At 47.8% G+C, this 24,237-nt stretch overlaps 1 protein-coding gene across 3 annotated transcripts; it reads right to left on the bottom strand.

Annotated features, from left to right (window-relative positions):
- Nucleotides 1–6,175: 6,175 nt before the first annotated feature.
- GATA2 (GATA binding protein 2) lies at nucleotides 6,176–22,701 on the bottom strand. Of its 3 annotated transcripts, none has more exons than XM_040076572.2 (6): nucleotides 22,567–22,701; nucleotides 14,992–15,473; nucleotides 13,705–14,304; nucleotides 10,896–11,041; nucleotides 7,821–7,946; nucleotides 6,176–6,999 (listed from the first exon to the last, which is right to left on the bottom strand). In XM_040076572.2, exons 2-6 carry the CDS (start codon nucleotides 15,218–15,220, stop codon nucleotides 6,700–6,702), a joined length of 1,401 nt encoding a protein of 466 aa, XP_039932506.1. In that variant the 5' UTR covers nucleotides 15,221–15,473; nucleotides 22,567–22,701; the 3' UTR covers nucleotides 6,176–6,699. The 3 variants fall into 3 exon arrangements, with proteins under 3 accessions (XP_039932506.1, XP_039932507.1, XP_039932505.1); XM_040076573.2 differs by lacking the exon at nucleotides 22,567–22,701 and adding an exon at nucleotides 17,053–17,145; XM_040076571.2 differs by lacking the exon at nucleotides 22,567–22,701 and adding an exon at nucleotides 15,992–16,211.
- Nucleotides 22,702–24,237: the final 1,536 nt, after the last annotated feature.

Genomic DNA, 24,237 nt, shown 5'->3' with positions numbered 1-24,237 from the left:
CAGAAAGTGTGTGTGTGAGGGAATGGAGGGAGTCCTGGCACCAGTCAGGCAGTGGTCTGCCTCCAGGGATGTGGTTTTTCATCAAGAACATCTTTCCTGTGCTGCTGGGAGTAATGCTTGGAAACAGAAAATAGTGTGCAATCCAGGGGGCTTTTGGTCTCAAAGGTTATGTGAACAATTTTGCGTGGTGTGGTTTTTTTGGTGGGTTTTTTTTTTTTTTTCATTTAGTTCTCTTCTAGCTATGATTAACCCTCAACATGGGGTGGTTTTACTTCCAAATTTTTCAAAGGTCCACACAAAAGAAAAGAAAAATAAAATAAAATAATAGATCAGCTCAATTAAAGCAGGAGATGGTAAAATAATCTGTATTTTACAGCAAAATCCAGTAGGGATTGCCTTGAGACACCCTAGCAATATAACCTGTCACCAGAATGCCAATGTGGGCAAGTGGCAGTGAACTAAAGAAAAAGAGATAAAAAAATCACAACCAAATAGACAACAAAATGTCCCAGGTAAAGAAATCTGCAATGTCCTCTCTGCTTGGCAGAGAGCAGGCAGGAGCTGAATCAAGAGCCAGAGGAAACTGAAAGCATTGGGGAAGACTTTGGTGAATCACTGAAGTGTTTAGAAGAAGCAAGGGTCCATGTTCACACTCTGGCATTGATAGATCCGACTCCAGATGATTTACACAGGCTCCTGATCCTCCTGAGCCAGAGTCAACTTTCCCCCAAATAACTCCCTGCAGCCCAGAGTGCAGAACAACAGAGAGAGGCACGTGCAGGATACAGGCAAGTGGCTGCTTTCTGCCTGGTGCTGCTGTAACGTTATACTTCCCTGATTCAAATTTTTATAGACCAAACAGTAGCAGTTCCCTCCCTCAGTGGTATGTTGAAGCTTTTCCCTGAAGGAGGGGTTAATTCGCTATTGTCTTTCTGCCTGCTGGATATTTTATCTACTGTATCTCTCACCCTGCAACCACATTTTGTTCAGATGCACTTTCGGTGCTCGGAAATGCAACTTAGTTCTTACTGCTGATGCAGGACAGTTCTGCACTGTCTCCCATAAGTTTCCTCTGACAGGAATCCTGGACCTCCCAGCAGCACCTTGGTGCAATGTGAGCCCTGGATTTAGGACAAGCTCTGGATCTGACAGGGATACATCAGACTGAACCATCAGGGGTGACCACAAAGCTGGCACCACAGAGAATTACACTCAAAGCTGTTCAAGCAAATGGTGTCTCTGAATTGGCACTAGCTGACTGCCCTGATGCTGAGGTTTGACCTGTTATACCCAGAGCAGTAAGAACACGGTTTCTTACTGTTCTTTAAGCATGATTTTCACTCATATCACTATGCCTAAAGAACAGTCACTTAATCTCACTTAGAAATGTTTACTTGCAAGGAACAGGTGGCCCAGGGAATTGGGCTAAACAAAACATTTTTCTTCTAGGTCATGCATTCTAATCCAGTCCCGGTTGGTGATAAATGAACATACTTACCTGATAGCCACTTTTGGCTTCATTTTTAGTTGCTTTTCAGGCTAATTTCTAAGGGGAGATGCCTCACCACAAAATCTCCCTCTCTTCCCTGCCGCTGTTGGTACTGATTTGACTGTCTCTGTGGAGAGGCTAAGGATCAAATGCTCCATGGCACCAGACTTTTCTTTTGCAGGTAAGGGGAAGTTGTCCTGTGTCTGGCTGTGTCACATCTGCTCTGCAGATGGGCAGGAGCTCAGTTTGTAAATCTGCTGCCCCAACTCCCTCCACCAATGTGAAATTATTATTTTTTTTTAAATGGGAAAATGTTTAATTGCAGTTGACATAAAGGCACTCTCTGCTATGAACTTTACATGCAATCACAGATAACAGCATCAAAATTAATGCCTGCTTCCCACTTGTCCTTCTATAAGCAATAAACATTTGGCCAGTCAGTAAATAACAAAATTCTCATGTGGCCATCTACAGGTCACCAGGATACTTAGGAAGTTTACGTTAATTATACCATGTTTGCCATCAAAGAGGGGATATTAACCCTTTTGAGCTGTTGCAGAAAAGCAGTGGAGTAATTTGAAAGTAAGTAAATAAAATCTTGCCACTAAAAGTGCAACCTTTGCAAACTAATAATTAAAAAAGGGATGTTTGAAGCAAAAGCCTCAGTAGACATCACGGAAAACGCAGTACCTTTTCAGCTTCCCTTTTATTATTTTTGTATTTTGACATCAAACGCTCCCTGTAACCTAATCTTCTTGGCTTTTGATGTGGCCGTGGAGACATGACAATTAAACACTACTTTAAACAATAATCCCAACAACAGGAACCAAAGGCAAGTAGTGTCAGGGTTCCCCCCTCACAAAAATCCTGTCCCGCAGTGTTTGGTGGTAGTGAAAGGAGTATAAATCCCAATTTATTGCATTGATATCTGCTCTGTGCTTACACTTTATGTTGAACTTTACACACTTGCTCCATTTCCATTCCCTGCTGTTTGTTTTTCTTCTGCTATGCAAAATGTCTGGAGACAAACACAATACGCTTATTGCAGAGAGACGGTTTGATCTTTCACAGATTACTGCCACCTGACAAACATGGGATTATTTATTATCTGTGTTGCAGGAACTGCTGAAGACCTTGCTCATAGAAGCATGCTCCTCCAGATGCTGGGGATGCACCACCCCTCCTGACAGCCTGATGGATTATGGTCCCGGTTCTCTCAACCAAACCAGCAAACTGATGGCAGAGAGGCAGGCCCCAGGTAAACCACCATCACAACCTGAATGGTATGTGTGCTCTGCAACCAAAGCAGATTTTAAAGAGATGTTGTTATTTTCCATATTTTCCATAGATTCCATATTTTAAAGAGATGTTGTTCATTCTCCTTTCTCTGCTATTCAAAGACGGAGGGAGAGAGGCTGAATTTAGTTATAATCCTGTTTTAAACCTATCTGAAAAAGAATGGCTCCTTTTTTAAATGAAGCTTGCACAGTATGCTATAAACTGCCTTCTTTTTTTTTTTCTTTTTTTTTTTTTTTTTTTTCCTCTAATGGGTGCTTGCACTGAGCCTTGCTGAACAAGTTAGATGATTAACTTGTCTGAAATGATTCAGCAAGATCTTGTCCCAGTTGTCTGCTCTTCCTTCAGCTCATAGAGAGCTGCTGCAACTCTGTGGTATTCACAAGAAGGGCTTGCAAACAGGACTGGGTAGGAGGCTGCAGGGGGAAAGAGAAGCACTGCTAGAAATGGCTGGCATTTACACACACACACATACAGACTGAAAAAGGAACCCACGTTATTTTTTTCCTTAATGAGTAGAGTTGTCCCCAAGCTGGTTTCCACAGGCAGTCAAAGGAGGAAACCCAAATTCATTAGCAGTTTTCTTGAAAATATTGTCGCAGCAGCAGCAACAATGCCCACCCCCAGGCATGGCAGGGTGACTTTGCAAGACTTTGCTTCATTTTGTAAGGCCCCAAGGGGTTCCTTGTGTGGGTCAAACCCAACTGAGTTTGAAACTCGACTGTGTGATGAAAGCACCTGCAAAGTTTTGGTCATGGAAGATCTGTTTGGTAAGTATCTCCATCCTCACATGCCAGTCCATGTGTACACCTCCCTGCACCAAGGGCTGCAGCCCTCTTTCCCAGGGCAGCACAGAGCGGCTCCAGGCTGGCCATCCCCCCTTGCTCCCTTCACACCACTGACAAGGACAAATGGCAAGAAACAGGTTTCCAGGTGGAGAGTGTTCCTTTGGAGAACTTTCCCTGGTCTAATATGGGACCTACCTTGAAAGCCATTAAGCAGCTGGCCACTTTTCTATGTTTACAGTGCTTTTAAAATGTGTTTTTAATGTAAAAGTATTTCTCCAAGCACTTTAAGAATCAACACAAAAAAATTTCAAGAGAAACCACTGTTCATTATCTACAGTGCAGCTACTGTCTCAAAATTTAAACTAGCTTAGAAACTTAGGTGCACTTAACTGCATGACCTCATCACCCCAAAACATCACCAGAGAATGAGCTTTTGAACTTGTGCTTCTAATACTAAATCATTCTTTAAGTACCATCTTTTTGTCCTACCGTTAGGTTTTCGAAATACCAATGGACTGCTCTGTATAAAGTATAAGCTAATAATTCTACTGGCAACAATGATGGTAATTTTTCCTCTTTCCCCCTAGAAGCAGATTTTATAACATGAAGCAGAATACAGGTTGTTTCACAAAAAAAGTATTTATTATTCTTAGCAATATTCACCTTGAAGAAATATGAGGAAAGCGTACACTTTTTACAGAAAATATATAAACATGTTGTACATAATTAACAATAATTTAGTTCACTAATCCAAAAATAAGCAAAATAAAAATTAAAATAAAAGCAGAAAATATTGAAGAATTTTTTTATGTTGATACAAGTACAAAATAATTTAGATCTCAACTGCTGTTGTCTGTGCTGCAGTGACTGATAATATATTGCACTTTGTCAACTGTATCAGTAATCCCTGTCTTTCACCCTCATCCCTTCCCCTCTGCCCAAATCCTACAGAAATTTGAGTTGGGTACAAATAATATACAACTGTACCATTTTAAGAGGTAAAAAGGACCTAATTTTTTACCTCAGCAGATTAAAAATTCTTATGATTTCTCCCAACCAATTTAGTTTCCCATTTATTTCCACTTCTTTACAAAGTGCACCTATATGCCTATGCAGACCAAAAAAAAGGAGGAAAGCAGGATTTTCATGGCTGCTTGGTTCTTAATTAAAAAATACTAGAATTACAGGTTTAAAAAAAAATTTACATACATCCATTTTTTGTTTCATTCTGGTGGTGGTTTTTTTTTTTTGGTTTTGTTTTTTTTTTTTTTTTTTTTTTTTTCTTTAAAGCAGGACTTTTGCAGTAAAAATACAATTTGGCTTGATCAAAAAAATCCAAAAAACCCCAAAACCCAACCAAACAAAAAACCCAACAACAAAATAGTTAAAAAAAACTAAAAATAAAAAGCTTGTCACTGAGTTAAGCTTACATGGTTTACATTATCAACCCCCCCTGTTCATTGGGGCATTTTAATCAGAAGTATACCTAAATATGTACATTGCATGTTATATTGGAGCTTGTGTTTGTGAGAGGCATCAGATCATAACAATCAATAGAATACACTTCACATTGGCAATAGCTTTGTTTTCAGTCATTTATGTACAATATGCTTTAATAATGGGAGATTAATTTTTTTGTTGTTTTGTTCTTTTCTTTTTTTCGTATAAAATCCACTGTGGAAAACAGATGCTCCCCTTAGAACGATGCTTTCCCTCAGCTGTCTCTGTATCTGGGATTTGACGGATGTATGAAGCTCAGACTGATTGTCTTTTTCCCCTCTGCAGTGATCTCAGCCTCATTTCTGCCCTTCCTCCCTGTGAAGTCCACAGGGGCCTGGATGCCTGAGACAACACACGCTGGTTGCATGTGGGCACTGGCTGCATGTGGATGTGGTGGCCACACTGCCCAAAGTTTACCCAAGCAGCTAATCTGCATTTTTAAGCAGATAGCTGCCAGCATAACAGAACAAAATGCTTCAACCTCTAAAGTCTGCGAGCGGGATGGTTTTTGTGCCCCATTATAGTTTTGGCTATGCTAGAACTTATACAGGCATTTACCTGTGTTGCAGGTAAATTTTGTTGCAGCTATCACGCCTCGCTAGTGAAGGATTGCCTTCCACAGAGTTTCTTCCCAACGGTTTGTCTGACCTAGGTTGTCTGGTTTGATAAACAATAGGGTAGTTGGGAGAGGTGCTCTTTTTTAAAATAAATCTTTCATGTTTGTGAGAAGAATGAAAGTTGTGTCAAAATAATATTTTGGGCATATTAAAATCCCATATTACGGCTACATTTTTGCTTTGTTCCTCGCCCTCGTAATCATTTTTCCCTTCTTAGTAACTTTGGTATGGAAGATAGATGGAGCTAATCCAGGAGGGCTGTTGAGTAAATTTCCCCTTTCCTTGTTTTGAAGGCAGCTTTGCTTACTGGGTAGTCATTGCAAATAACAGCACAAAAACATGCAATCAGAGGGGTTGAGGCTTTTTATGGAAAACAAAATAAATACGACTTTGTCTCTGATTTGGTTGTGGTTTTTTTTTGTTTGTTTGTTTGTTTTGGTTTGGTTTTTTTTTTTTTTTCCCTTTTTCTTTCCTTGTTTTTTTTTTTTTTTTTTTTTTTTTTTTTTTTTTTTTTTTTTTTTTGTTTTGTTTTGTTTTGTTTTGTTTTGTTTTGTTTTGTTTTGTTTTTTAACCCTCTATCCCAAATGGAGTCCGGCAATAGAAATCCAGCATGTCTGGCTCCCAGTGAGCCAATTCCATCCTGGGAGGCTGCTTATCACTTAACAATATTCACAGTAATAACAAAGAGAGAAAGGAAAGCCAGTTCCAAGCCTCCTCCTTCAGCTTCTGCCATCTTTTGCTTCCTGCTGGACTGTTAAGTATCGAACAGGTGAGTTCTTTTTTCTTATACCTGAGGGGGCAAAGTGCATTACAGGCACCACTACACATTTCTGCAGAAGACGCATCATTTGCAAGGTTTTAGTCCAGCATTAAGAGTTAAACCACATGGGAGCAAAAGTCTCCTTTTGCAATCCCTACATTCTCCTCTTGGCAGAACGTTGTCTTACTTGGTGTCATCTTAGGCAAAGTCACATGTTCTTAATATCTGGATGGGTCTCTTTGTCATCTCTTATCCCATGGCTGTAACCATGCTGGATGGGTGTGGGTGTCCAAATGAGATGCTGGAAGATGGGTGGATGGGGGTAGGTGTTGGTAGGATGTGTCCAGAATGGCTGAAAGGGGGCAAATGCCCCATGGGTGCCATGTGACTGGCAAGGGCAGCAGCACTGAAGGGAGATGACTTTTCCTGCATGCACTTGGACAGTTCCTCAAAACACTCAGAGCCTTTCTTGCTTTTCTTTGATTTGTTGGACATTTTCCTATTCCTGGTCTGGATTCCTTCCTTTTTCATGGTCAGAGGCCTGTTCACCTGCAAGAAATGAGAAAATCAGCCTCATGGAGACAAAATGACCTTATTGTGCAAAAATGAAAATATTTGGACAGCCCCCATGTGTTTTTCCTGGATGGAGACCTTTTTCTGGCCAAAAAAATGCTGTTTCTCTCTGCAGAAGTTGTTTATATTGATTTGTTTAATAAAAGCACAGACACAAAAAAGTCCTAGACATGAAAAATAAATTGAACTGAATTTGGCAGCTGATGACTCTCTTTTCCGTAGGCTTACTCTCAGTCCTCATTAATTTCCTAATAGAAGATCAAACTAGGAGGAACACGCTGACCCAAATTCAGTCCTGAGACATGAGCAATCTTGTACCATTAGCCTCTGTTACGTACAGTGTAAATAGCGTTCCAGTGTATCAAGTGTTCCTGATTATGATTGAGTTCTTTAAAAAAATAAAATAATGCAACAAATCCTTAGATACAAATATTTTTTTACAAGGCAAAATGAAGATAGCTCCATAGGATTAATTTTTGCACAGAGCCCATTACAAATGGCCTGTTTCTGGAGGGAAATGGCACACAAAACCCACTTAGTTAAAACCAAGTGTGGCAGCTCTATTTCGCCTGATTTGCCCAAGCATTAGAAGCCAAGCTAATTCATTGTAATGTCATTGAACTTAGCATCACTAAGCTGACAAAGAACGGCTGTCACTTCCCAGGGGAACTTTAGAGACGGGGAAGGAATAAAACAACCAACCCCCTGAAACCAATAAAAGCCTAGTGTACACCATGGAGTTAAGACATCAATCCACACTAAGCAAGCAGCGACACATGAGATGAGTAAATACTCACATTGTGTAATTTATAGTAGAGTCCGCAGGCATTACAAACTGGGTCCCCGTTTGCATTTCGTCGCCATAAGGTTGTGGTGGTTGTCTGACAGTTGGCACAACAAGTCCCTGCTCTCCTGGCCGCTGACTAACCAAAAGAAAAAGAAAATTAAAATGTATCACCATGTGGAGGGACACCATGAGAAAGGTCAAATTGGACTCAATATTTAGTTTGGGGAAAACTTGTTATTAAGATTTTGCAAAGCATCAGGGCTGGAGGAAAGTTTTATGGATGTTATCTTTTGTTTAAATTTAAATATTCTCCTATGCAAACTTTCAAGCCCCATAGCACTCTGTGTGCAAGGGAAGTAAGGAGGGAAACAATGAATCTTGGATTCCACAAAAAAAAAATTTAGAGGAGTGAAAAATAATTTTGACTGTTTCAAATTTTCCCCTTGCAAGATTCTAGAATGCATCATGAAAATGCATTTGCCTTTTTTCTTTTTCTTTAATGACAAATTTAGTCTGTGCCAATGTTGGGACTGGGTTTGAAAACAGGGAATCTTTACCCTTACTCTGGCTCTTGAAAGGTGGACACAAAAGAAAATGAACCACATTATTTAGCTGGGTGCAGTATATATCAGAGCCATCACTGAAAAGTCAGTTTGCATTTACAAGAGAAAGGGAGAAAACAAAACCAGTTCCAACTTTCTCGACATATATAGCAAACCAAACTTCATGCCTTGCAGCAATGATTCCGCTGACCTCCGTCTGCTGCCTCTGTCCCTACTTAGTTCCTTCGTTGACAAGCCCCTAAACAACTGTCTTAAAATTAAACAAAACCACCAAAAATTCACCACCCGTTCCTAAAACTATTGTTCTGCTGAAACTTAGGTGAAGGGAATGAAAAATGCCCAAACATTTACCCACCTTCCAAAACAAGAACAGGAAAAGTAGAACAGCAAGCGCCTGTGATTCCTGGACAGGCCCTTGTCTAGCAGACCCCACGATAAAGCTTCCTTTGTGCATGGACAGTAATGTGTACAGTGTTATGGACAGACTAACTGCACCCCATATTTTGGGAAAATATTTTGTATTAGAAAGCTTCAGCCCTGCCTCTAGAAGTGGTCAAAATACCAAGTCCATTTTGTGCTACTGGATTAATGATGAGGACTCAGTATTTTCTTAAATTGGAGTTTACTTCCTAAGGGGTATCAATCACGGTCTTTCCCTGGGGGCCTTGCTCCGTGGATATTTCTGCAGTTAGCCATAGAGAGCCATGGGGTGAAGCAGTGACAAAGCTCACAGTAATGCACAGAGCCTCTCCATGAGCACAGAGCCAGTCCCAGGGCAGTGGGATTCCCAGAGAACTCCGTGTGCTTCCCTGCCTGCCAGCCCCAGTGGGGAGCAGGCGCCGCTGGAAGCATTGTTCGGCCCCCTCACCAAAGAGGAGCACAGGGTTCTGTTTTCACTTGCTCCTGATTTATGCCATGGCCCTCTGCAACTTTCCCAAAGCTGATGGACGGTTCAGTAGCTTTAGGCAAGAATCAGGCCCTCAGAGGCTCATATATTTCGGTGTGTTACTCGCCTGTGAGAACAGACCAAAGGAAGAAAGAGGGGGTACCCCCTACTGCAAATCCACTCATGCAACCCAAACACAATTAATGCCAGACGTCCAAATGCTGACATTATTAATACAGTCACTTTGCTATTGCATGGCAGATTAACAAATTCCCAAAGATGGCCACCTCCTCTCCCCCACAAACAGGCAAACTACAGTGGAAAAAGGGGCAATAAACAAAGCTGTAAATCAATTAAAACAAAACAAAATATTTAAACAGCTAAACATGAAAAGAAAACCTCTCTAGTGCCCCCCAAACCCTGCACAGTGAGCTAAGTATAACAGCCTCCCAACACACTGGAAGGTGGAGATCTATGTTTGCATATTTGAGATAGCTTACTAATATTCAACTACGCTACTGAACTCTATGGCCTGTCCCATTCAGTCTGGAAAGCACTTGAACTTGAGAGGCTGATAATGTTACACTGTTGTCTTAACATTTTTCTATACATCAGTCTCTTTAGAAAGCAAGTGATTAAGAAGCTTGCTTAGCTGAAATTCTGACTCAGGACAGAAATCTTCTATATCCCATACCAGTGTTAGAACAAAAATGCCAATTTTCTGCTTTCTAAACCTCACTGATATTTGCCCACTAATAGCTAGGAGACTTAGGCACCATAAATCACAAAGCTCCAAAAGATATATTTATTATTCTTAGCATTTTATGCATTATTTGCAGAGTAGAAGGTATTAGAAATTTCAAAACAGCAAGTATGACTGGCAAGGCTTGCCTATAGAAACTCTCTAAAGCTTTTAGAGTCAGGAAACAGATACACAAAGTTTCATTATCTTTAACGTACAGATATCCGGATAGGAAACTACTACCAGGAGCTTAGAAAGGATTTTTTTTTTTTTTAATTAGTCAAATGAAAATACGAAGTATAGGTGACTCCATGGAAAAATAAGATTTTTTTAAACAGTAGGGGATTGTCTGGGGTGGGAACCAATATTAATACTGCCAGGGAACATAAGAGTGAAAATTACTTCATGGCTTTTATACAAATAATTTTTAAGTAGGGAGCAGTAGCTTTGATTCATCTAATTTGTTTTGCTTTTCTGGAGCTGAAACTTTTTTTTAGTACATGATGGAGGACATTCATGTTCTTAACTCTTTTGCTCCCAGTGTGTGTGCCCAAACCATCTCAAGAGGCCAAGTAATTGAGGAATTAAATTAAAAGCTGTCATTTGAGGACAAACAGGGAGAAGGACACACGATATCCTGCATGCATTGTGAGCAGCAGGGAGGCTTGGAACAGAGGTGGGCTCAGTGGTCCTGTTGGGGAGGGGTGGAGGGGGAGATGTGCCCTGAGGCACAGCAGTGACCTCGATGGGAGAGGGGGGGGAACTGACCCCCGTGTACAGTACAGCTCAGCTTCATGTAGGGGCTGAGCAGAGATGAGGCACAATTGACTTGTGCCTGTGTGTGGTCCCGTTGCCTCATTTATCCCCAAACCCAGAAGAAATAAAGATACCTACCAGCCTTCTCTTAGGTTTAATGAGAGGTCGGTTTTGACCGTTCATTTTGTGGTAGAGCCCACAGGCGTTACAAAGGTAATGCCCGGTGCCATCTCTTCTCCAGAGAGGGGTAGCAGTGGCTCCGCAGTTCACACACTCTCTGCCTTCTAAATGGAAACACAAAGAAAACAGATTTCTTTCTTTAAAAACAAATTCACAAAAACTTTTTGCATTGTCCTTTAGGCATTTTTCAGAAGTCAAAACAGTGTGTTAATTCTGTTGATTAAGCACAACCAGACAGCAGTGACATCTACAGTACAGGCAGCAAGGACTCCAGTGTTTCAAGAGCTCCCAGGCTCCAGCAAGTATTCTATGTCATGATCAGGAATAGGCAAAAGCTCTCTGTGAGGTGAGAAAGAGTGACACTCATATTGTGTCAGATGGAAGTTATCATTTCAGCAAGGAGACCTCCCTCAGTCTTCACTGGGCACCACTCCCCTCCCATATCTATTGCACTGTGGTGGTGAAGTCCTGTGTTCCCCTGCCACAAAAAGACCTGTGCATGTGTGTACAAACACACACACTTGCAAACACAAAACACATTAAAGAGAGAGTCAGAGGAAGAGGTTTTCTAGAAATTAATCTAAGCAAAAAGACCTCTAATTCTGCACTTTCTTTTTTGTTGCAAATGCTACAGGATGAAAAAGTAGAGCTGAGCAGACTAGGAATGGATAGAGAATACCAGAGTCTCAGTCATGATTTTTATTCTAAAGGCATAAAAACACTGTTAATGCTGTTCTTTGAGAATTGGACATTACTGTGAAAAACAGGCTTGAGTGCTTTTCTGTTTCTGTGTTTTTTCAAAAATCCAGTTTGAATTTGGTAAGGAACAGTTTACCTTCATTATTAGTTTCAATACAATGTGGTGATCGTGGCATTGTAGAATGGCTGCATTAAATAAAACACAACATGTAACTCCTAGATACCTGTTTCTGCATCAGAAAACTTCCTGCTAAAAGTTCATTTGCCTTGGATGGTTTGAGGGCAGGTCTGCTTAATATAGAAATCTCTCTTAATACAGTTTATGCAAATCCTACAGCATTTAACTGGAAAGGAAACTCTTTTTGCTAATAACTGAAGCAGACCATGTTGAGTTCATCAGGGCTTGTATCTGCTTTAATCTAGGGAGTGGGTAGATTTTAAACAACACAGTCTAGAGTGAGAAATGAGGGGAGCTCTGCGGCACTGCGTTTGTAGCTATTGTCCCTCCTAGGGCAGGAAGCTGCAGGAGTCGTCTTGTCCTGAGGCTTAAGTTTTCCTACAAAAACAGTGAGTGGTCACGAACTTTCCCCAGTTCCTTGCACAGTGAGCTCCCTTACAGGGGGGTGGGGTGAAGAAGCAACTGGAAAACAAAAGAAAAAAGGTCCTTGCTTCCCCCATCTAAAAATCAGCAGCAGCTATGGGACAAAAAATTTTAAAAAAGCTACTCAGGATTCCTCTATCTTTAGAGACCTGGATCTTGAAGCAGTTTCCAAACTCAGGAGATTTGGGCTGCCCATTGCCTTTAGTTTCTCTTCCATGCGCTACCTAAAAATACATAGTAGCAACTGCCTGGAAATAAGGGCAGAGAAAGAATGCATTTTTCCTGTCTGAGGAATGATTTGAAACAGTACTGACGAGCTTGTAAAATAGCTGGTATTTTTGTTGCAAAACTCATAAGAGATCACATTTCTAAATTATTATCTACTTAAATAAAAACATGTAGTGTATTCATAAGCAAATATGTTCAATGGAATACATATGCAAATGCCTATATGGCCATTTATTTTCAAAGGACTGTCTAAATTCAGCCCCCATATATTGCAAGTAATTTTCTTCCATTGGTGAGAATGTTAAACCAAGAAGGTCAGAATTACATAAATTGTCGTAATTTGTGTCTAGCTGTATAACTGCTGTGATGTCAAAGTGTGGTCAAAACTTTGTTCATTGCCTGATTTACAGATTTAGGACTGCACTTTTAGAAGAAATGCCAGGAAGGGTTGTGAACATGGTAAAGGTCTGCAGGCAGTCGTTTGGAAGCAAAGATATGTCTGATTCAAGGCCAAAAAAAAAAAAGAGAGGTGGAGTATTTTCTAGTTAGTTAGGCTGGAGTAAGTGAGCCGTGACTGGATGCCTTAGTATTTTGCACTGGTATGTAAACTATATTTGAATTTTTGCTCTTGTAAAATGCAAAGGGAAAAAGGCCCTTTGCGATCTGAAGAGGACAGGCCATAGAAGTTTCGCTTTCATCTTTCACCAGGGCCTTGGGTGGTGTTAATGGAGAGATTTCCATGGTTTTGGAAATTACGGAGAGAAGTACCTATCGCCGGAAAATCCCCATGTGTCATCCATGGAGGTTTGCCTGACTTGAGGGAGTAGGGTCGAGCCTGAGCCCCTCAGGAGCCTGAGGCCTGCTTTCATCCGACTAAAAGGGTTCGGGTTTCCCTCTCCATATAAATCCCTCTTTGTACAACGAGGACTGCTGGTTCAGACTGCCCTGGTCCTGTGCCCCACGGCCCCTTCGAGCGCCCTGAGGCCAGTGCCTGGGTTCATTTGCACCCACAGAAGCACAGTCCAAGGTCCATCTCCTACTTTTAAAAACCCAGAAAAGCAGAACCAAGCAGTCACCTGTTCCTCTATACCGAAGAGGGCCAACACAAGCACCCAGCCTTGCAGCAGCTCGCACCCTCAGCCCAGTAGCCAGTGCAGCCACCCGCCACCCCCGTGAAGCCCTGGGAGCATAGCCTTTCCACCCGGGACACGGCGGGAGGCCACGGGGTGCGACACTTACCCGAACATGACCTGGCCTTGCTTCGTGGCTTGGGAGTGAAGCTGGACGCGGGCCCCCCCAGAAAGCTGCCTGGGTGGAAGAGGCTGCTGCTGTAGTCATGGGCAGCCGGCACGTAGGAGGGGTAGGTGGGGATGGGGTGGTGGGTAGAGGGCTGGGCCCCCATGCTGGTGAGGCTGCTTCTGAGTGGGCTGGCACTCTCCATCTTCATCCCCTCTGACAGCGACACTTGGTACTTAATGCTGTCTTTGTCCTCCTGCCGAGTCCCGGCGGAGGAAGAAGGAGAGGTGGCGCTGGTAGAGTTGGGGTCTGGGGACACTTCCTTGGGAGGGGTTGGGGGGAAGCCGAAGAGGTGGGATCCGGAGTGCGAGGCCGGGGTGAGCGAAGACACGGAGGCAGTGCTGGAGGTGCTGCTGCCCGGGTACACTGAGATGGCCCCAGGCGCTCCAGCCGCGGAGGGGTGCAGGGGTGTCTTGGTGAAAGGGCTGACAGTCCAGGGGTTGTGGTGGTGGGCAGACAGTGCCGCCTTGCTGCTGTCCAGCCAAGGGATCCCGGGGCTGTGGATAAGATGAGGCCGGCACATTTGACTCCCAGTCAGGCGGGCTGTAGAAACACAAGAGCATTTGGGGTCAGCGTGGAGTGGGCTCAACCCGGAGCGGCTCGGGGAAGATACCAGCTCCCCGTGTTTGGGAAGTTTTGGTCTGCAGCCAGCCAGAGGGCAAGCGGCCACGAGAGAGGCTTCACAACCCGGGAAAGAGCAGCCAGGCTGGTGTTGCAGCCCCTTCGCCCTGTCCCACCTGAGGGAGATACCAGCCAGCCCAGCCAGAAGGAGCAAGGGGAGCAGAAGGGGAACTCAGGCAATCCCTTTCCTCCCACCCCATTCCTGGGAAAATGCAGCAAACTCCTTTCTGCTCTGTCTTTCTGCTCTCTCTTTGGCTCCTAAAAACACTCCTAAATAAAATCTATCGCCGGTTTGAATCTGTTTGTACTTTGCATCCGGGAAGTAGCTGTGTCTGAGAAGTTTTAGCCCGTGCGCACACTGTTTCCCCTTCCTCTCTCACCTCCCCCCTTTCTTTCCCTCTCCTCCGTTAGTCCTTGGTTATCCCAAGGCTTAAAATCCACCCGTGCCTGACTGTCTATCCTGCTTTCAATCTTTTCCCGGGCTCAGACACACTGAAGCGTGTTTCACTCCGTGAAACTTCTCACCCCTGCGCAGGCCACCCGCGGCTTGTACGGAGGGGCCCGGAGTGCTGCCGAGACGGCGGGGAAGGGGCCGGGGTGTTGATTTACCGTGTGCCTGGCTGTAGGAGACCCTGGCCCGGGCATGGGCAGAATTGGCATAGTAAGGGTTGCCCTGGGAGTCCAGGTGGTTGAAGAAGACGTCGACTTCATCTGGAGGTAGGAGCTGCGCTGGTTCCATGTAGTTGTGAGCCAGCCCGGGGTGGTGGCTATCGGGGTGCTGCCCGTTGAGTACGGCGTGGTGGGCCATCCAACGAGGCTGATCCGTGGCCACCTCCATGGCTTTGGGCCTCCCCCCTCACCCACCCCCAGGCCAGGAGCGAGCGGCGCTCGATGGGGGCGGGGAGTGCTGCTCCGGAGGTCGCTTTTGACTTTGCCGGGTGGGTTTTAAGAGATTGGGGTGGCTTTTCTTAGAAAGAAAATCGCCGAGTGACTGGAGCGTGCCCTCTGAGGTTGGGACCCCTTAAGTCAACGTGTCCCTCTGTCAACAGGCGGGTAGTGGAGGCAGGTCCGGGGAAGCGCCACAGCAGCACCTGTAGGGAGAGACGGGAGGGTTTAGCAGCTTGGCAGCCCTGGGTGTGTTGCTTGCTGGACCGGCTCCCAGCCGGCTTCTTTTCCGAGAGGTACATGGATGGGGAGGGGGAAGCAGATCCTGTCCTCCCTTCCAAAAATATACTATCCCCAAAACTCCTTGCCTTGCTCTGTCCCTGCTCATTGCCCCATAAAATAAACAGATCCATTTCAAACTCTTAACTAAAAACAAAAAGGAAAAAAGGAGAAAAATTTTAAAAGGAAGAAGTTCCGTTTCCCCGCCCCCGGCCCCTATAAAGGTCAATAGGAGTTTTTCCAGCTGGCGTCAAAAGCAGGGTGAAAAAGGAAGAACGGTAGAACTAATACAGCGTAGTTCTAGCAAGAACTCCAACTGACACAAAGGAAAAAGGAGGGGGAGAAATAGGGAAGATGTTGAGAAGAAGAGTGGAGAAGGGTGCTTAGAGGAAGCAGCGAGTGCGCCCTGACAGTGGGGCGCCCGCGCCCCGCGCCCCACACTTACCCGGAGCAGGAGTCTGGGTGGCGATGAATGCGGGCGTGGAGGATGCGAGTGCAGGAAAGAGGGGGGAAAACGGAGGGGGAATTAAAAAAGCGAAGAGGGAGAGGAGGGAGGAAAGGCAGAGCGAGCGCGGGGGGAGCAGAGGAGGTTGGATGGAGGGTGTTACTCAGATGGCAAAACCGCTGCTCTGGCCGACTCGATCCCATCTCCGCGCATCCTATATGAGCGCTGGCGCCAGCTGGCCGCGGCGCCGCAGACGGGCCGGGGCGCGCAGGGCCGGCGGCCGGGACAGCCAATCCCGCCGCCCCACACCGCCCCCAACCGCACCCCCGGCCCCAAACGGACCCAGGCCGGTGAGGGGGGGCAGACCCCCTTCTCCGCCCCCCTTCTCCTGCTCGCAGCATCTCGCCAGGCAGTGCCGTGGGGGCTTTCCCCGCCCGGGCGCTGCACGCCCCTGCGGGGCGGGGACGGCAAAATAGAGGGGGTCACGCCGGGGAGTGCGGGGATGCGGAGTTGGGGGGTGGGGGGAGGCGATGGGGCCGCCTCTGCCGGGCGCTGCCCCGCCGCCGAGCCGTGACTTCCAGCGCCGTCCCTGGGATGCCCGCGTCTGGAAATCGGCACCGGCGAGATAAATATGCTAAAATCCCTTAGATCAGGCACAGCAGCGCGCAGTCGGGAGCGGGACAAACCTCACCCTGGTCACATTAGTTTGAAATAACTGTCTGGATCCGGAAAAAAATAATTAAAAAGAAATAATTGCGAGGTTCCGCGCCGACACCGGAGGCCGACGGGATGAACAGGGCACCGAGCCGGCTGCAGGGCAGGGACGGATCCTGCCCGCTCCTCGGCCAGTACAGCTCGGGTCGGACCCGGGCTGGTGGTGGCTGGCGACCCTGGGCCAGGGAAGCCGAGCCGAGCCGGGCAGAGGCACAAGGACGCAGGGACGGGGTACACTCTTCCCGGTGGAGCTGCGACACCACTATTTTTTCTTTTCTAATCTCACGCTTTTTTCTTAAAATAATTAATAACAAAACCCAAATATCAGTTTTAATATCTGCAATTACTCGTGTGCTTTGGGGCAGGGAGCAGAGGTACATCTCGAATCAACAGACGTTTTCTGCGGAGTTTGTGACGCAGCTCAGCGGCAGGAGCCGGGGTGCCGGTCTGGCTTCGCCACCCTCGAAGGTGTGGATAAACTGGTCAGCCTTTGGGGCGGAAAATAATAATAATGGGAAAGGCACAAACAACTCCCCAGAGGGCCGCCGGGCGCTTCTGCAGGTCCCGTTTCCCAGGCTTTCCTCTCCCGTTCCTCAGCCGCTGCCTTCGGGGAAAAGGGAAACCCTCTTAGCTGGGTGCGGAGCAAGGACACGGTCCAGGCCCGGGATCGGGGCGCGGGCGGCGGGGAGGAACCCCCCCGCTTTTCGGGCAGTGGCCGGGGCTGCAGCCCGACGGCACGGCAGGGGCAGGGGGGCGCGCGAGCGGTCTGGGCAGTGCGGGCTTGCGCTGGGCCCCAGCGGGGGACTGCGAGGGGGGGAGCGGGGCGTCCCCGAGGATGCTGCGCTGCTGCTGCCCCCGGGGCCGCCCCCGCGGAGGGCAGCGCTGGGGGCTGGGAGCTGGAATCGGCCTCCCCCGGTCCGACTGCCCCAGTCACTACGACGCCTGGGCTCTGACGTCACCTATCACTGCCAAATTCGCCAGGAAATGAACTAAAAAAAAAAAAAATAATAACAATAATAATAATAAAACTCCTTTTCTTCGCTGCGGAGCAAGTCTGGTCGGAGCGACATGGGGCTCCCTCTCTTACTATTCCCCCATCAGCACTCCTTGTCCCCCTGCAACCTTCCCCCAGAAGACCCTCAATACAGCCTCCCGGAGGGAACCCACAGGGCTGCCCGGCGGGGCGGGGGAGCGGGGACCACACTGGGGAAGCTAAAGGTTGGGACACGGGGAGGCGATTATGCTTCCCTTCCCTTCCCCTCCACATACTCTCTTCTGACGCCTCCTTCACCCAAAGCCCGGGTGTCCTGCTCCTCCCGGCTCCCTGACCTCGGCGCTGCGCGGTGGCGCCGGGACCGCAGCGCCCCTCGCCCCCTCCTGTCTCTGCGGGGGTGTCGCAAGCGGTGGGGCCAGGCAGCAGCTCCTCCGGCTGCTGCCGGGCGCGGAAGGGTCGGTGGAGCCGGCTTCTCCCGGGACGGGCTGGTTGGCCCGGGTAGGACGGGGACAGGCGCTGGGCCGGGCTTGGTGGGAGAGGGGCCGGAGTTTGGGAAGACGAATGTCGCCCGCGCTGCGGAGCGTGACTGGGAGCCTTAGTCCGGTGCTGCCCGGGAGAAAAGGGAAACAAAGCAAAAGCTAAAAATAATAATATTAAAAAATTATTTTTAAAAGGGAAAAAGGCAAGAGAAAAACAAGCGAGCTTTCAAAAAATACGGCTTGTCCCTCCGAAGTTATTTTCTTTCTGCATGCACCAAAATCACCCAAGTATCGTCCAAAAATGGATTTTTTTTAATGCTTTGAAAGAAAGGTGACTATAAAATAAGCTCGGGCCGTTGAAGGTAGATCCCCTCGGCCTCTCGGAGGCGGCCGGGGCCGTGATGTGCGGTGCCCGGGGAGTCCCGGCTGGTGGAGCAGGGCGGTGGTCAGCCGGGATCACCCGGGCCTCGCCGGCTCCCGCTCTCGACCGCCACCGAAATCGAGCTCCTAGCTATATGCTTATTAATTAATTTGGATATTTTAATTACTGCCCTCCTGTCATCAGCACGGGGACAGGGATTTTGGGGTTTGGGGTGTGGGAGGGAAATGGGGTGGGCTGTTTGTTTTAGGCTGGTGATAAAATCGCAGTTAACGAGCTGATAATTCGTTCGTGTTTGTTTTAAAAGACAAATTGTAAAGATTAATCAAGGCGGCTTGATTTATGGCGAGGCAGACCCCGGCGCTGCCCGGCCAGGGCTCCCTGAAGCCCCCGTCTCGGGTTACCCGAGGCCCGGCAGGCGAAGGAAAACAAAAGGGGCGAGTGAGCGGCGGCGGCGGCTCCGGCCGCGCCGCCTTGGGACCGGCTTTCCCGGCGCCCGCCCCACCTCCGGGCCGGGGGTCCGGCTACCAACTCCAGGCGGCCGAGCGCTCTCCTTCTGAGGCCGGCGCCTCTCCTCGCACCCACTTCTCGCCTTACGCGACCCCTCTCATTAAAACCCTTTCTAAATCCTTTCTAAAATAAATGACCCCTCCAGCAGGGATGAAAGAGAAACCGACTGAGCTGAGAGACTTCCTAGCCGGCCGGCTAGCAGTATGTTGTGGGTTTTTGTTCTATTTTTTTTTTTTTGTGTGTGTGTGTGTGTATATATATACATATATATATTTTTTTTTATTATTATTATTTTTTTTTTTTTTAAAGTTCCCCGCTTGTCCCGTCCCCGCAGCCTGGTTGTGGCGAACCGGGTGCCGGCTCTGGTTTCGGCCGCTCAACGCCCCGGCGGCACGGCTGAGGTTTTTAATTGAATTAATTCAGCCATAGGGAGCAGCAGCGAACTGCGCTGGCTGCTGGAGGCGAGCGGCTTAGCTCCGCTCCGCAGCCCGCCGCTCACACGGCTGGTTAAGCAGCTCATCCTTCAATTTTCTGCCAAAGCTTCCCGGGAGAGGGTCCGGCCGGGTCCCACTCCTTCACCCCGCGCCTGCTAACCCCGTTTTACCCCGTTTTACCCCGTTTTACCTGCTTTCCCCAATTCTTCCTCCGGGTACTGCGGGATCTGTTGTATTAACTTTTTTAAATTATTATTTATTTATTTATTCCTGTTGCAATTTATTTTTCTCTTTTAATAATGAAGTTTTCCCAGATCTGGAAGCACAACTGGATATTTTGATTTGATTGACAAGTGATGTCATATCGTTAAGGGAGGGGGGAGACGACATGTTTTAGCAACTGTTGGTAGTGCCATGTGACAAAGTTGACACCTATTCTTGGGCAGAAGAGAAGGCAGAAAACAAATAGGTGGACGCCGCACACGAACCGTTTATTTGCATGCCCAGAGAGGGGATTCTTCCTCTCTCTTTCCCCCTTCACTGTAGGTATTTAGATCTGGGAAAAATTGTACCTGAGGAAACCCGCAGACCCCATGGCACGTTTCTCCAGACACCCCTTCCTGGGGTGCCCTCGGCGGCCCCCCCTAAGGCCACACTCCCTCCGGGTGAACCTGGGGGTCGAGACCTCCCGTGCAGCCTTGTCCCGCTGCTTCCCTGAGGTGCAACCCACAGACGCAAGCAGGGAGGGCAGGAAAACTCAGTGAAAATAAAGAAGAGGGAGAGAAGTGCTCAGCGCTTAGCATGGCACAGGGCCCCGGCGCTACCGGTGCCGATGGGTGATGTGCGAGCCCCGGGTGGGCTGGGGAAGGCGGCTGCGTGCAGGTGGGGAGGGGGCTGAGAGGGCCTGCTGTGGGCGTCCCGCAGGTTGGGGACCTGCCAGCTCTGCCAGCGGCTCCCACCCGCCTGTAGGTAGGAGCCCCGGACATCCAGTCCCTGCGAGCAGCCCCCCTACTCGTCTCGGGTATACTTCCTTGGATTTTTTGGGGGGAGGAAAAGTTCTTGCGTTCTGCCTTTAGGAAAAAAAAAAAAAAAAAAAAAGAAAATCCTCGGTGTTTTCGGCCCTCCGGTTTTGTCTCCGTTTTGCTTTACTTCTCCCTCGGCTTCCCCATCCTGTGTTACTAGCATGTATTAATGGCTCCTTTTAGGGTTATAAAGTGACGGTTACCTCGTAACCACAAGACCCTTACTTAAACTGCATTAAGGAAAAAAAAAAAAAAAAGTGCGCAAGAGATACGACTAGGGGAATAAATCACTGAAAATTTAATTTTTTCCTGTTTTTGTATAAACGCTATCCCCCATCCTGCAGAATATTTCTGCGGGGTATATACCTCACCGTGGGAACCCTCAGTCCCAGTCTCGCTCCCGCACACGCCTTCACCTGCACTTTGTTTGTAATTTGCCTGGTGCGCGCAGCCCCCCGGCTCGTTAGGCTGCAAAATGAAGGGGGGGAAAGCGTCAAGCAGATCACAGCCTGCCCACAAAACCGCCTTTCGTACAAGTTCGAGCAGAGAAATGTGTGCGTGCGGAAGGGGGAGGTTGCACACGCGCAGCTTTATCCAGAAAAAGGTATTTTCTTTTTCAGGCGCTGACAGGAAATATTTCGTTTGCAGGATCTCTCTTTAGTTTTATCGTTTGGGGTGGGGGTTTTTTAATTATTATTCTTATTTTGCGGGGGGTTGTTTTGTTTTGGTTTTTTTGTTTGTTTTTGTTCTGGTTCTTTTTGTTTTGTTTGTTTGGTTGGTTGGTTGGTTTTGGGGGTTTTTTTGGTCTTTTGGTTGGTTGGGATTTTTGTTTTGTGTTTTTGGGTTTTCTTTTGCTTTCAAGATTATTTCGGAAGCAGCTGTTGTAGGAGGGAGGAAAGAGGCCGACCCCGCAGGTTTGATTTGTTTCTCCTCAGGCAAAAGTTTGCTGGGGAGGGACCGACCCGGCACGGTGAACGGGACTCGACTCACACCCGGCAAAGGCGGTGCCCCGCGGCCGCCTTCCCCTGCTACCCGCGGGGCTGAGCCAGGCCGGAGCTTAGACTTCCGAGAAAAAAATATTTGTGTTTAATAAAGATGCTTTGTGCGCCGGAGAAGAACAATCCCCGCGACCGAAACTCGCGCCTCCTTAGTGAAATCGCTTTTCTTATTGAAATCGCATCCAATCCAGGAAGGCTACGCTTCCCTTTTTTGATTTTTTTTTTCCTGCCTTCCAGCCGGAGCACCCCAAAGCAAAAGGAGGATAAAGAGGAGAATTTCGCACATACACAAACAGAAGGGGAAAAAAAAAAAAAAAAAAAAAAAAAAAAAAAAAGAGAGAGAGAGAAGGGGGTGAAAGACTCAGCGGACAGGAGCGGCCGAGTCCCCGATGTGCCTGGATAATTTTAAATCATGCAAAGCCCCGTAAAGCTGCTGCACGGGACTGGGACGGGAGGACTCCCCGGCAGGCAGGTGCAGAGAGAGCGGGGCCAGGCCCTGCCGGCTTTCGGTGCAGAACAAACCCTCGCAACTTTTATGCCCAAATCTGCCAACAAAGGGAGACATGAGATAGGATGTAGCTGCAGGGAGGGGACGCAAGGCTCCCTGCACACCCTGTCTCCGGGGAATCTCTGCCTGGCCGCCCTGGGTGAAATGCAACTTTCCAAGATGGAGATTTAAATAATCACCCCAGCGACAATGGGAAAGAAAAAAAAAAAAAAAAAAAAAAAAAAAAAAAAAAAAAAGAAATCAAAACAACCGACCTCAGATACACCCAGGACCCGGAGGCCCCGATTCCCGCTGGAGAGACTCCCCGGTGCCCCCAGACCGACGGGTGCTGCACCGGGCTCAGCCTAGCTGGCTGAAAGGCGGCAGCCCGGGGGGTCCGGCCGTACTGGGGACATTTTTTCGTTCTTTACAAATCCTGTCAGATTTGTCCCTGGGGAAAACTGCCCCGAGCGAAGTGCTCCCGCAACAGGACCCGCACCTCGGTGCCGGCAGGGCCGCCCCCGGGCCACGCAGAGCCGCGCTGCTGCGGCCCCTTACCTTGTCTCTCGCCTGTCCTCGTTTTTCTTTCAGTTCTCCGTACGGTGCATAGGAAGCGTCAGTTCTGCTCCTCGCGGGGCCGTTCCCCGGGCTGAGGAGGGGTCCGGCCGCCAGAGCCTGCCCGCGACGGGAGAGACAGCTCTGCCGCGGGCGGAGGGTGCGCGCAGCCTGGGCGAGGGTCTGCCGCCGCGCGCGCTGCTGAAAACTGGCAGCAATTTCGAGTTGAGCCCTTTTTTTTTTTTCTTCCTCCCTCCTCCCTCCCTCTCCTTTCCTCTCTCTCTTCTTTCCCTCCCCTTCTCTCTCACTCTCCTGCATTCACGGATGGCACAGCGAGCCACTCTGTATTTATGTACATAATAAGGCAGCTCGTCCCCTCCACTTCATTTGCATCATTACAATATCTGTACAAGCACATCACATTGTCTGTTGCTTGCACCTTTTGTTACGGTTGCTGTCACAGTCTACGCGACTTGACTCTCATATTTTAAATGACTTGATATTATACCAATAACACGCGCTCACATCCCAGGCGCTGGGAAACCGGGGTCCGGCACGGCGGGTGCCGCGGCCGCAGCCTCTCCTGAGCCTCTCGCTTCTTCCTCTGATCCCAAGGAAGGTGGGATGGAGGGAGCCGCTTCGTAGGATCAATTATTCCTATAAATTACTCCTAGTCGAATTAATTTTCTTGCCCTCTCCAGTGGAGGAAATGCTTCGGGAGTCTTGGATTTTTTTTTTTTTTTTTTTTTTTTTTCCATTGACTAGCCTGTTTTTTGTATAACAAAATGTTTCATGTTTCTTCTCACACCTTTCCCTTACAAATTCAGCCTTTCGGGCTATGCACCTGCACGTAAGTGAGGTAGTGAAGAAGCTGGAAGAGGCACGAGCAGACATTACGCGACGAGTCGTTCCTATAGCTAGGAAAGAGACGGTAAAATACATATTTCGTAAAGCACTAAGAAATCCAGCCAGAACGAACAATTTCGGAAATGTTTGTGCGCCCCAGCCCTGGCTTGGCAGTCCTCACCTGCCGGGTATTTTCCTGCCGGTGCGTGTGTATACGGGACTGGGGGCTTTCGCCGCCAAGCGCCCGCTGCCTGGATGGGGTGACGAGCGCCGGGGCCGCGGGGTCCGCGTCGAGGCGGCTCGGGGAACTTGGCGAGATTCTCTAGAAGGGGGAGACAGACGGGACCCCCGCCCGAGGCTGCAGGGAAACCATATTAATGCAGAAACAAAGGCCTGACCTCCCGGCCCCGCGGGAGGTGGGGGAACGAAATACGGTTCGGGAAGGGAAGGAGAAAAGTTTCAGGGGAAAGGAATTATCATCATAATGGAGGTGAAAATGTGAGCAGCGAAAAGAGGGGGTGGGATCCTATTCTGCTGGCATTTTCTGTCTGTCTTTGTGATATGGTTCGGGGAAAGAAGGGTCCTTGATATGCGGCAGATAATTCTTATCAGCTCCACGCAGTCCATTTCCAAAATAAGTGTTTTAATTGCTCCTCCTGTATTACCCTTCATCCTCTGAGAGAAGATACATCACCAGATTTATGCAGGGGAAAAATACAAAAGAATGTGGTATTAAAATACATACATACATATATCCGCTCTTTTTTCCCTTGTGCCCAGGAAGAGGGAGACGCTGTCAGCAGCCGCGTCCTGGGATCGCCCTGCACG

Source organism: Hirundo rustica, chromosome 12, assembly GCF_015227805.2.
Source record: "Hirundo rustica isolate bHirRus1 chromosome 12, bHirRus1.pri.v3, whole genome shotgun sequence".
In the NCBI taxonomy this organism is placed as follows: Eukaryota; Metazoa; Chordata; class Aves; order Passeriformes; family Hirundinidae; genus Hirundo; species Hirundo rustica.
This window is presented reverse-complemented; position numbering and strand designations above follow the sequence as displayed.